This window comes from Rousettus aegyptiacus, unplaced genomic scaffold, assembly GCF_014176215.1.
Source record: "Rousettus aegyptiacus isolate mRouAeg1 unplaced genomic scaffold, mRouAeg1.p scaffold_m13_p_4, whole genome shotgun sequence".
NCBI lineage: Eukaryota > Metazoa > Chordata > Mammalia > Chiroptera > Pteropodidae > Rousettus > Rousettus aegyptiacus.
In genome coordinates, this window is record NW_023416307.1 from 135,834,503 (window position 1) to 135,847,824 (window position 13,322).

At 34.8% G+C, this 13,322-nt stretch overlaps 1 protein-coding gene across 2 annotated transcripts; it reads right to left on the reverse strand.

Moving 5' to 3' along the window:
• Positions 1 to 396: 396 nt before the first annotated feature.
• On the reverse strand, positions 397 to 12,887 carry SGO1 (shugoshin 1). 2 transcript variants are annotated; one of them, XM_016120112.2, is made up of 9 exons: positions 12,583 to 12,887; positions 12,021 to 12,255; positions 10,966 to 11,114; positions 10,687 to 10,883; positions 6,978 to 7,054; positions 5,296 to 5,354; positions 3,507 to 4,322; positions 1,413 to 1,602; positions 397 to 1,301 (listed from the first exon to the last, which is right to left on the reverse strand). In XM_016120112.2, exons 3-9 carry the CDS (start codon positions 11,105 to 11,107, stop codon positions 1,184 to 1,186), a joined length of 1,599 nt encoding a protein of 532 aa, XP_015975598.1. In that variant the 5' UTR covers positions 11,108 to 11,114; positions 12,021 to 12,255; positions 12,583 to 12,887; the 3' UTR covers positions 397 to 1,183. The 2 variants fall into 2 exon arrangements, with proteins under 2 accessions (XP_015975598.1, XP_015975597.1); XM_016120111.2 differs by lacking the exon at positions 12,021 to 12,255 and having other exon boundaries at positions 12,583 to 12,886.
• Between the last annotated feature and the right edge of the window lie 435 nt (positions 12,888 to 13,322).

Below are 13,322 nucleotides of genomic sequence, written 5' to 3' on the forward strand. Positions count from 1 at the left end.
GGAAAAAATGAGACTGTGGTGGGAGATAAGACACAATAAGTGATTCCATCAGGAACAAAAAAATTTGGCCGATGTAAAGGATTTTGGGTGTAACTAATACAGAATGCAGAAAGATACAGACATGTAGTCAAGAAAATTTGATGTCAGGATTGGAAGAGTCCCCTAGTAAAACAGAACTTGTTGATCATGGACCTGGATATTTCACTATGAAAAACTGAGAGAAAAGTGTTAGGTTGAGAGTATGGTAGGGGAGCTAAGAGTATTATGGCAATGACTACAGAGAAAACTAAGGTGTAGTGTAAGAAATGTCTAAGGATGAGAACAGTGCAGGCTAGAAGGTAAGATGGCCAGATATATTTTCTTTGATATTTAAAGAAGAGAAGAAAACACAAGCACTATCTTTATACAAACTTTATTTTTCCTTAAAACTGGATAACCTACAGTGCTTTAAAGTTTAAAGAGGTATATACAAGCATTGGCTTTGAATTTTTAGAAATGAACTAATTTCATCTCATTGTTTGATCAAAAATACAAAAAACTCTTGGCATTCACATATTTAACACTGGAAGTTTTTGACTAAAGAACTATCTTGAAAATCCATGACATAATTTGTGATTCTGCTGAAGTATCAATTGAAAAAATATACACTTAGCACTTGGGGTTCAGAGTTAGTTACTTAATAAGTCCCTCAGCCTAAGTAACCATTAGTTCTCTAATCATGATCTCATACACATTTTATCTGAAAAATTAAATACGATAATGGTATAGGGGATCCACCATCAATAGGGTATACTCTACTGTGGGTGAATGTCAAGAACTTATTTTATTCAAAATTTAGGAGTTTCAAACCCAGAAGCTTACAATTAAAACACGTTAATTTGAATAATCATTAATTCTCAATATTTTGGTATAAGATACATTTCGACTAAAATTAAGTGTTTCAGGCAGTATGAGGACTTTAACTATAATAGTGCTTAAGTGCAATTATTTATATTTAAAAAAATCTAATAAAGGTTTAAGGAAAAAAATCACATTTGAAGTAGTTTTGAAAAAATGTCCACAATCTAGAGTCCTGTCAAGAGAATATTCTATGGCAGTAGTTCAACACACTTGTATACTATCTAATAGATTCTGTCCGAGCAGTATAAGGGGTGATGAATTTAAACAGCATCCAACAAATGCTTCATTGTATTTGCTTCATACTTTTTTTTTTAGAACTGCGCCTGGAATCCTTTTTCTGCTTGAAAACAGGCGAATTCAAGAAACACAAATCTGTAAAAGGGTCCCCTCTTCTCAGTTTCCTATAAAGGTAAACAAAGCTCTTTAACATTCCAGTATTAACTTAGTCTTTAGTATAAAATTATTGTAAAATATACCAGTGAAAAGTGAGTTCCTATAAAATAAATACTTACGAAGCCAGTGTGGGTTCCTTATAGTTCACACTGGTTGTGCACCTACGCTTAGGCAGAGACACTACCGGGATTTCTTTATTCTTTTTTGGAGAAAGAGAAAGTTTTCTGATTTTCACTTCAGGATCCAAGGGGACATTGGTGATATCCTTCAGGCTAAAATGAGGTGACCGGTGAATTTCAGGTAGTGCACCTATAAAAACAACTTTCAGTGAATACAGTTCAAAAGAAAAAAAAAGAAAAGAAAACCCCCACAGGAAATAAAATTGTATGCAATTACGTATCCTAAATATATACAAAATCTAGCATTTTTTAATAGATTTTTTAAATCGGTTCATTTTTCACGATCACGCTGGAATATTTATTATAGATATAAAGTTGACACAACATTACTAAAACTTAAAATTCTTAAAAATTAAAAAAAATCAAAATTCTAGGATAACTTAGGTATAATCAATTAAATTATGGAATTTCATTTTAGTCACATGTTACTCTCTAGAATCTTCAAAGCCTTTCTTTTAACATCAAAGTTTATCATCAAGTAGCTTCCTACAGTCTAATAAACGATAAGTCTAAAAATAGCCTCTCTATAAACCAGGAGAAAACGGGTTTCCTCTGGTAAAGCTAGTAGGTTAAAAAGTTACCCAATGTTTTTCCTACTAGCATCCAAATTATTCTACTTCGGAGCTACACCGATATTGGGAGATGGGTACCCAGTACACACACAGTAAGGACACTGCAAGACAGTCTCTTCAAATAGCTCTAAAAAGCAAATCTTTCCCTAAGAAACTTAACTGCAAGTGTAAGATAATTTTATATTTAACAGCCATATTCTCCTGGGTTATATGGGTTTCAAATTTTTTTTTTGCCCTCACATAAATATATTGTACTATACTAATCATTCCAACTTTAAGTTTGGAATATATGGTTAAGCTATAACATCAGTTGCCATATTCTGGAACAATGCTTCTCAAACTTTAATGTGTATACAAATCCCCAGGGGAACTTTTTAAAGAGATTCTGATTCAGGGGTGTGGGGTATAGTCTGATATTCTACAATTTTATGACATTTCCAAGTAATGCTGATGCTGATGGTCCAGGGACCACAGCTGAGTAACACTATTTCAGAATGTACTTTTTTATTTTAAAAACTTATGGAAATTTTCAAATATATACAAAGATGGAAACAACAGTATAATGAATCCAGTTACCTACCTTCAATAATTAGCAACATTTTGCCAATCTTGTTTGATTTACTCTAGCAACCTTATAGCGTATTTTAAAACAAGATCCTTGTGTGCTTCCACCACCTGTTATTCGAAAGTCATTTACTCTTTTAGGCTTTAGTTTCTTTATAAACAAAACAAGCATGATGACACATTTCATATTGTTCTTCTTAGGATGGAATAACATAGCAACATTCTGAGAATGTTACAACCTGACTGTATATGGTTTTACTGTACGAACTAAAATTCCCAGGTGAGCATCTTTGTGGGCAGGTGCAGGATGTATCATCAACTTTTGAACCATGCTGACTTTTGATCTAACAAAGCCACAGTTTTTAGATGTCTTACAAACGTCTTAAAAAAGAAATACTAAGTCTGTCAATTGAGAAGTTTTTTAGTCTTATTAGGCCAACTTCACTAACTAGAAAATTATTTAAAATCATGGTTCCTGTCAAACTGAATAGAAACCAAAGCATTAAAATGACAGGTCACTGGATTCAAGTTTGATTTCATTTTCAAGAGGATGTTTCAGGTACATGTCTAAAAGATATTTTAATTCAGCCTAATTCCACAAATGAGTTTTTTCCTTGCCTTACCTTCATTTACTGAAAGTAGAAATGCATTCCTTATAACAAGTAGTATTTGTTCTTAAAGAGAATTTAAATTAGCTTAAAGCAGGTCAGAGCAACACAACTGTGATTTACACCCTCAGCACCCCACTATTTAATCAGACTGTTACCTCCCTCAAAGAAACAGATGGTAAGTCTCTAATTTCCCCTGGAGAAACAGATGGTAAGTGTAGTATATAAGCATTAGGAGTGATCATTTATCATAAACATTAAAAGTTTAGGCAAACAAGCAGATCACTTACTGGTAGGAGTTTTTGTTGGCTGAGAACTCTCCATCTCTTTTTCATCTCTACATTTTAGTGCTCTTTTAGATCGAGGCCTGGTAACTGGGCTCCTATCTGATTTGCTGATGAGATCCTGACTGAACTTGCAAGTAGGCAAATAGAGGTCATCAGAATCATCTCCTGAGCCACTTGATTCACAGATGCTTGCTTCGGATTCATTGCTGTTTTCTTCTATTTTAGAACCATTGCTAATTTTTTGTCGAAAAGGAGTGAGGTGAACACGCTCTTCTGAATTAAAATTGTAAGCATCACTGGAAGTGACAAAATCATCCAACTTTTTTTCCGAAATGGTTTTTGTATTTTTACTTTTGCTCCATTTATACTTAGATACAGATTTTGATTTTCCCCTTCTGTTAGTTTTTCTTTTTTGTTCTCTTTTTCTTCCTTGTGCATCTCTGTGCTTATGTTTAGTTTGTTCAGATTTATAGTCTAAAATGTCTTCTTTTGTTTTAGTAGATATTCCTGGGTGAATCAGTTTTGGTGATAAGTTAATCTGATACTTGTTCCACTGACAAAAGTTTTGTTCTGCATTTTCAGATAGATGCATATTTACTACTGGGTCTACAACTCCAATGGTTTCCAATTCAAAAGACTGCTCTGACACATGACTGATTTCAAAATTATCCAAAGTATTGAATTGGCATAGATTGTTATACCGTTTCTTTAAATTGCGACGAAGAGATACAGTTCTAGGTAAGACATTATCAGCAGACTTATCTTCACCTGAATTCAAATCAAACCCAAGTCTGTCTTGAGGAACAGTAGATGTTTGCTCTAAGAATTTAAAAAATAAATGAGAAAAATAGTTTTACTTTATGGAAATTTTAATTTCAAGAATCTTAAAATGCAAAGTTAAAAATGGAATAAATAAAATAATTCTGCTTCCCCACATTTACTATAATAAAAATCTGGGGAACTTAATATTACTATCTATTGGCAATGATCAATTTACGACTTGACTTAAATCTGACCTGTGAAAGCTTATATAACTTTCTAAAATATTCTAACTTGGGGTTTTATGTGCCCTTGGTTTAAAGAATAACTAGTAGTAATCTATATGTATCTATGTGTATAGGATTCAGAGGAAAAGACTCTCATATTCTAAAGTAGGACAAATACACCAAAAAAATAGGAGCTGAACTGTTCTTTGAAAAACAAGTAAAATTAGGATAATTGGAAAGCCTTTTCGGTAAGAAATATTAAGTATTTTTAAGAAAAGTGAGAATATTTGGTTTTGCTTATTCAAATGCTATCCTTTCTTCAAAGCTTAGTTCAAGTAGAGAGGACTAGTATTAATACATCATTTAAAAGTAGAAAGAAGGGCATGGCTTTGGAGGTTGACTTTGAGTTTAAACCCGAACTCTTACCATCTGGGCTATTTCTTGTGAGATACTTTACTTCTTTGAGTATAAATGGGCCTGATTGTACCTATATTCCAAGGTTGTTGTGATGGTTAAGTGAGGTAATATATGTACAATGCCTGACATAGAGCTTGACACTTAGTTGGGCTCAGTAAATTACAGGCATAGTTATAGCCAAAGTTTCTGATTATAGATTTGGAAAAATAAAAGGATTTATTTTAAAACTCTTACTATTCTGTGTAAAATAAACATATTTACTGTGAGAAGAATACTAGGTGAGCAGATTTAAGTTAAAAAGAAAAATTGGAGAAATTTAATTATGTTCCTTGTTCTCAAAGATCTCATCTGACCCTTAGTCATATTTTTCAAATTTTCACTTAAATTACCTTCTGTTTGGAATGATTCTCCTTGTCCTGGAAAGTGACCTTCCTGCAGAGGAATTTGCCTTGGAAAATACCATTGAAAAACAGAATTTTATTTAAACAATTATGCAATAAAAATAAATTTAAGACTTTCTTGATATTAACTTTTTTTCAGCATTGTTTCATAATTCCATCCTAACTCAGTATATCTGGTTCTATATCAAAGGAAACCAAAAAAATATTTATACTGATTACATGGAGGCTGATTTGTTATGACTAACACCCAACTCCTACTGGAATAACTAACATCAACTTAGACTGTTCTTCCCTTAAAACATGCCATAACTCATAATTTCATGTAACTGGAGAAACAGCCAATCAGAACTGACTTATAAAATATATTTAAAAATGCAGTTTGATTACTCTACTCTTTTGGAGCCTGCTCAGTTGTGATTTCTTTCGGCACTACATAGTTTTATGGTGCTTAACTACTGACTCCTCTGAAGTTAATACTGTTTATTTTCTTCAAAAATCTTGTCTGCCTTTGGTTTATGGAAAAAGTATTTACTATTTACTGGCTGTTTCATTTTAATTATAATTTTATTCTTTATTTTCTGTAGAATATTTTTACCTCTAGACACCAAAATTTAAATATAGGTTCAGGTAACCAACTAATAACAATTTTAGAAATCTTATAAAAACTCAATTAGCATATTTTACTTTTTGCCCATTACATATTTTTTATGATCTTAAAGTTCAATGATTTTAAAACTATTCAAAATTAAAATTAACATGGGAAAAGAAATCATATTTGTGATTATTTCTGCAAGGAGGGGGATATAGACTTGAAAAGAATATCAGGGAAAAGCATAAGGCAATAGATCCTACTTGAGGACAATTATATGCCCGCGGGAAACATTTGGCAATGTCTGGAGACCTTTTTGTTTCTCATAACTGGGGATAAAGGAGTGCTACCGGTATTTAGTGGGTAGAGTTCAAGGATGCTGCTAAATATCCCACAATGCTTAGGACAACTCTCTACAACAAAGAATGATCTAGCTCAAAACGTCAATAATGTTAATATTAAAAAACTCCAGGCTAGTGTGATGGCAATACTCTGTATCTTGAGGTTTTGGTTTCATAGGTATATACATTAGTAAAACTCACTGAACTCTATAATTAACATCTGTGCATTTTACTGTATGTAATTATAGCTCAATAATTTAATAGCAAACAAATAAAGTATACTTAATCCAAGAAAATGGCAAGATGGTATATGAAATATGATTGTATTTAGAAATATATTAGTTTAGCAAGACAGGGTGACAGTGGTGTTAAATATGTTATTATATTTCTTTTCTAAACCAGATTATTTACAGTATTAGCAAAATGCCATCATTTGAATAACCAATCCTTAGAATAAAATCCTGATACAAGAAAAATATAACTGAAAGGAATAATTTAAAAATTCTAGAAAGGCTTCTTATTCTTAGATATCAAAAAAGGAACTAAATATAAGAAAGCTTTGGCTTGTCTATCTATAACAGAATTTCAACATATTAAATTTCCTTAAATGCATTCTCAGTAGAGAGAACATCAGACTCCAAATACTAGAGTCAATAGGATGCAAATTTCCTTTCATGAATGGATCACAGAATTAATACTTTCTTGGTATTAATAATTATAATAATGAATTTGATACTAACGGTAAATCCTTCACAAATAAATCCCCAGAGTTCTTGTCACTATTGGAGTCCATTCCAGAGGGACATACTTCATAGTTCTGTTAATGTATTAAAACAAACAAACAAAAAGACACTGGTAAAATTGAAATATTCATAACAAAGCATTCATTTATTTAATAACTATTTATTGACAGGCTACCATGGTGCCAGGCACTGTTCTAAAAGAGGTTAAGTCCTATCCTCTTAAAGCTTACATTCTAGTGCAGGGAGATCCAAATTAAAAAAAAAAAAAATATATATATATATATATATATATGTAATTTCATATAATGTTAAGTGCTATGAAAGAAATAACTCAGAGTGAAGTGACAGAGGACTCTTTGATAGGGTGGCTTTCATCTGAAATCTGAAGAATGCAAAGAACCCAGCCACCAAAAGAGCAGGGAGAAGATAAAGCCATGGAAATAGCATATACAATAGTCGTGATGTAGGAAAAACCTTGTTGTGAAAAGAAAAGAAAGGCCATTGTGGTTAGAACATAGTCACTAAGAAGACCAGTGCAGGAACAGAAGAATAGTAGAAGATGTGTGTGCAGAGGCCAGATAATACAGGGTCTTAAGAGCCATGAGTTTGAATTTTAGTCTAAGTGTGATGGGAAGTCACTTAAATATTAAGCAGGGAAATAAAATGATCTAAGTTTTAAAACGATCAGTCTGGATACTGTGTGGAAACATGGATTGAAAGGGGTCAAGGGCAGAAGAGTTACGAAGTTATCGCAGTAAATTTAAAAAGGCATGATATTGCATAGGACTGGAATCCTATGGCTATGAAGGTGAGTGAGAAGTCTTGAGATAACCAAGTATATTCAGATTGAACAGGGGTGGAGGTGGGAACAATGAGGGAGAGGGTAGCTTTTTATGGTTTTGACTTCAGCAAATGGGTAAGCTGTTTTATTGAGATGACTAAGACTTACAGAGGAAGATAGAAGTATATGATATATTTGGGAAGGGGAAAATAAAGAATTGAGCTTTGTACAAAATATGTTTGAGAAACTTTATAAATATTTAAGTGGCTATATCGAGTGGTAGGGGTGTGTGTGTGTGTGTGTGTGTGTGTGTGTGTGTGTGTAGGTCTTGCGCTATAAATTTGGAAGTTATCAGCAAATAGACAGTATTTAAGGCTATGAGAATGGATAAGATAAGATGGGCCTAGGACCACTGATATTTAAAAGTGAGGAAGTCAGGAAAAGAGATTGACATGGAACAGTCAGAAAGGTAGAATGAAAACTAGAATATAATAGTAAGAGATCAGAGTATTTCCAGCAAATAACCTGTGTTGTTATGACTTCAGGATCAAGAAGAGAAGTGACACTGGATTTAGCAACATGGAGTTTTTTTGTGACTTTGACACACAGTGACAATAGAAAGGTATGGGTAAAGTCCAGTGAGTTCAAAAGTGAATGGAAGCTGAAGAAGTGAAGATAGTAAGTGCTTTGTTCTCTTTGGTAAAGTTCTGCTGTGAAAAAAAGCAGAGAAATAAGCATAAAGAGATATGAGATGAGGAGAGGTTTTATTTTCTTTCCTTCTTAAGGTGAGAGATTCTAAAGCACATTTGTATGATAGCTAAAATGATTCAGCAGAGAGGGAGATACATTTTGGAAGAGAGCACAACTTTCAGGAGCAAAGTCCTAAGGTAGATGAGAAGGGAACTGATACACAAGGGAAGGGCCTGGCCTTTGATAGGGGCAGGGACACTTCTGCCACTGCAACAAGAGGGAAGATAAAGAACACAAGTATAGATATAAGGAGATTTGTAGACTTGTATTAGGAAGACGAGAGTTCCAGTCCAATTCCTAAGAAGTCATTCTAATTCAGTTTTTTTTGAAATTTGATGCATATATAATATGGTAATATAATAATGAATAGGTTAAAACTATTTGCCAGAAACAAAACAACCAGAAATTTAATCTTGTTAAAAGTTTTAAATTTATTCTCAACATAGCTAATGTTCTAAAACTAGTATTATTGCCGAAGGTAAATAAAGGAGACTGTTTAATTGGAGTGTGATATAATTTAAAAACAAATTATTAAAAAGATCCATTATAAAGTTTAGGGAACAAAAGGCTATTAGAAATTAATTTTTGATTAATCTTTCTAAGATAACTTGGTAGGCAAGAAAAACATTCTTATTAAAGCATCTTAAGCTTCTCCATCACTGTAAAATTGACTTGATAAACAAGGAAGCATGAGTGTAGAGTGACATATGCAACAAGTATGTGGCAGAAAACAAACTTTGATATTTTAAATGCTAAGAAGACATTCACCAAGCAATTAACAGTATGTTTTAATAAAAACTGAAAAATCATTGATAAATGTCAAAAGGCCTGCAATAACAGAATTACCACCCAATGTTTTTGTGATTATCTTGGTGGGTACTATTTTATATTATTCTATGTGAGATTTCGGCAAAAGCTTTGGAAAGGGAAGAGGAAGATTCAAATGTATTTGGAGGAATACTTTCCCTTACTAGTTGACCAAACGAGAAGAAAAATATTAGGAAAGATTATATTTTGAATGGAAAAAAAAAATAAATTATCTAACCCTCATATGAAGGTAAAGAAATCATATCTAATCTTTATAGAGACATTTCTCTATGACACTGTATATGTATATATTGCATATATTTATGTACATGTGTATATATACACACGCATTCTGTATACCATGCACAGAAAAAATATGGAATCACCTTAGTTGCAGGGAAGCAAGAACTCTTTCACTGATTCCTCCTGTCAACAAAGAGGTGACTTTAATTCCTTTCTCAAGTCTATATCCCTAACCTAATCACTATGGTCTGGCTTTCTTCTCTGGTTTCCTGCCAACAGGACTGTCTTCACTGGCAAAGCAAACCAATGGCCACCTGGGAAGAAAGCAAACTCTTCTGTTAACACCTGACACTCAGTACTGCTTTTCTCTTTTTCTGCCCGTGAGTTTCCCTGGCAGTGGTTTCTGGGAAGAGGAAAGAAGAAACTGGCTCATTTTTACTCTTCTTGGGATTAAGGTGCAAAGAGACATAAAGAATATCCTAAATCAAGCTTTCTCCATGTCTGTTATATTTTGGCTGGCCCTTCTATACAACATTGGACACAATCAGATTAAAATATGGACAGTAAAATGTTCAGGATATTTCTTAACGTCAAGTCTTCTTTATTTAGCTACCTAGTAGGTAAAAATGATTCTCCAAAAAGCACTTAAATACATTCCACCCACAAATTAAAGTAGTTCTCATCAAACCTCACTGGATATAGCAGAACTACATAGAAGAGCTAAGAATCATAGTACTGATTTGGACTAGTCTGCTGCAACTACCACTTTTAGACTTTTAACTTAGTTGCTCTATTTTTGACTGACTTAGCTGAACATTTAAAGGGACTGGCAGTGCAAAAGGCTAAATATTTCTTCTATACCTTGTCTTGCTATATGCTTTCGGAAGCAAGTTATACAAACGTAAGCCTCAATCACCTTTATGCTTGAAGTGTTCTTAACTGGCCACATACAATAGCTGTGCTGGAGCACTGAAAAAAGATGTTTTGATCAATTCACTTATAACACAATTACCAGTAATTAATTTAAAGAATATAATTGATTTAATTCATAGATTTACAACTGCTCTACTAAGTTATAGCTTTAACATTTTTTTCTTAGAAATTTAGCCTTTGTAGTTAAAATACCTGAGCAAGTTCTTCTGTTTGCTGTGAAGTAAGTTTTTCTTTCAGTGCATATAACTGACATGTCAGGTAGTAACATTCCTTTCTCAGCTGTAGGATGATGTCATGGGCTTCTCTCACTTTGGATTTTTCATTTTCCAAAGCTAAAACTAACATTTTGTTGTTGTCTTGGTAGTTTTTTAGCAGTGTAGAAGTACTGGCTAAAAGAGGATAAAAAATGTCTTATTAGTTATTAAATCTAAACTTAAAAAGTGATGCAAAAGGATAACATGAAAATCTTACTGATTATTTGGCATGGTGCAGCTATTAAAGACTTTCGTTTGCCAATCTCTGCCAAATTTTTATTCCTTTTCTCTTTCATTCGTTTCTTTATGTCTTCAAGGCTATCCTGAAAGGACTTTTTGAGGATCCTTTCTTTGGCCATCTTCTACCTAGAAATTTAAAATAAAGAATATTTACATTTTCTAAAATATAATATTATCAAATATAAAACAAGTTTGAAAATACAGGCTGTTCATAAAGAATGTTAAATAGAACTTAGTAAATGAAGAACTCGCTCAAAGTACATAGCTTTATAATAATGATAGAGCTAGAACCAGCAGGAACTGGGGCACAGGAATGTGTCAACTTTCTCATACTAAAACTCGGGTCTGCTTACTACCAGTACATCATGAATACAGCAAACCAGACATTAAGTAATGACTGTTTTATATACAGTTAAAAGTAGCAAAACATACATGGACAAGTATAATATGCTATTGAGTATATCAATATATAAGTCTACTTAAATCTTTCGATGCTGCAAATATGCTTCAGCGTTCTGCTACTAAGCATGTCAAACTACTTTTCATGAACATCTCTTACCCTAGATTGCACTTTGTAGACCTTAAAATTGCAAAAAAATAATTGTTTCCTATGACAATCTACATAGACAATTTTCACTACAAAGGTTAGCTTCATTTCGTTTTAGTCAAATATTTTCCTGAGCCTTACATTTTCTTGAGGATTTCTCCAGCCCTTATTTTCCTGCATGCAGTGTCTGGGGTCCTAAATATAGATATTCTAGATCCCACTTAATTATTAGCTTTCTGCCAATATAGATACAATATATACTGGGATGTTTCCAGTAGAGCAAGCATAGCTATTTTGAAAGCACTAATACTGAGTTGTATAAAACAGCATACCACAGCGGTGTTTTTGAAGTTTGAACTGGAGATGTTTGAGAGCCATATAGATGAACTAATCCAGTTAGTTTAGTTACGGTATTTCAAAAGCAAAGCTTTTCCTTAAAAACTGTTATTACATTTAATCAACTTAAAATCACAAAAGAAATTTACCGTATCGGAAGTTTTGTTTCCTGTTTAGTCCGATGGTGATAACGGGGGGGTGTGGTGGAGAGAAGGAATGAAAACAGGTCACAGTGCGGGCGGTCTCGACTTGTATAGCATTTCGGTAAGGGGTATGGATTCAAAAGTACTTAGAATATTTTATCTCTGTCATAATTCTTTGGTACTCCTGCCGCTGAGGCAGCCAGGTGGGGGTGATTGGTCGGTGCGGGCCTCTTCAGGGTCGCTAAAGTATGATGCAAAAGGGGAGGGCGTCAACAGTATAGCGCGGCACAAAATATTGCTGCCAGTTTGTGTGCCCTTAGGATAAGCCTGGTTTTTAACTACTGTAAATGCTTTATTTACACATCACTTAATTTACACAATTCTGTAAGGCAGGAGAGGAGGTGTGGGTCCCCACTTATTTGACAGAAGAAACTGGGTCACCACAAAGCGCAGGTAAAGACACCCAGTCAGTCCCACGCCGCAGCCTGAGCATTTGACCACCGAACTTTGAACGACAGAGACCCCCTGAGGGAAAAGGAACTGGGATAACGACGCTCCTGATCCATACCTGAAAATTCGGCGGCCTCCTCTTCCGCCGAGAGGCCCCAGGAAAGCCAGGGGGCGGGAGTGGGGGGCGGCGATGCCTTGCCGGAAGAGGGCCAGGAGACCCGCCTCCCACAGGTACGTCCACAACAATACTTTGGCTACCAGTTCTGCCGCAGCTGTCGCCCTCCTCCTCACATTCCAAGTCTGCGCGAAACTGTCAGCTGTGTGTGCTCCGTGATCCGAGCCCTCCAGGGCTAAGGCACCATCTCGTCACCCTCCGACTAAGACGACCACATTCAAAATTCGCCGCCGTGCTCACACATTGGCTGACTGAGAGGCGGTCACGTGAGATGACGCCGCAACTACTGGCGTAGGCAGAGTTCCGCCCCGCTGGGCGTCGTCACGTGACTCACTCTCGCGGAGAATCCACATCCGGGCATTCGTAGTCCCCGTCGCGGTGGGGCGGAGCCTGTATTCTAGTTCGCTTGACCTGCTGGCCCTATCCTTCTCTGAGTAGTCGGCTTTTAGAGGTGGAGCACCTCCCAACCCTTGCAGGGGTGGGTATTTTAAGGCGCCGAAAAGCTTCCTGCTTCTTTCGTTTTACAGTTTCCCATCTTCTAGATTGTGCTCGAGGATTCCCTCTTGTGAAAAGAATCTCCTAGGTTGGTTACCCACTCAAGTAGCCAACCTGCTGCACGGAGGCAAATTTTAGTGATATTAAAACCAAAACAGGGAGCAAATTTTGGATTAGTGTATTATTGA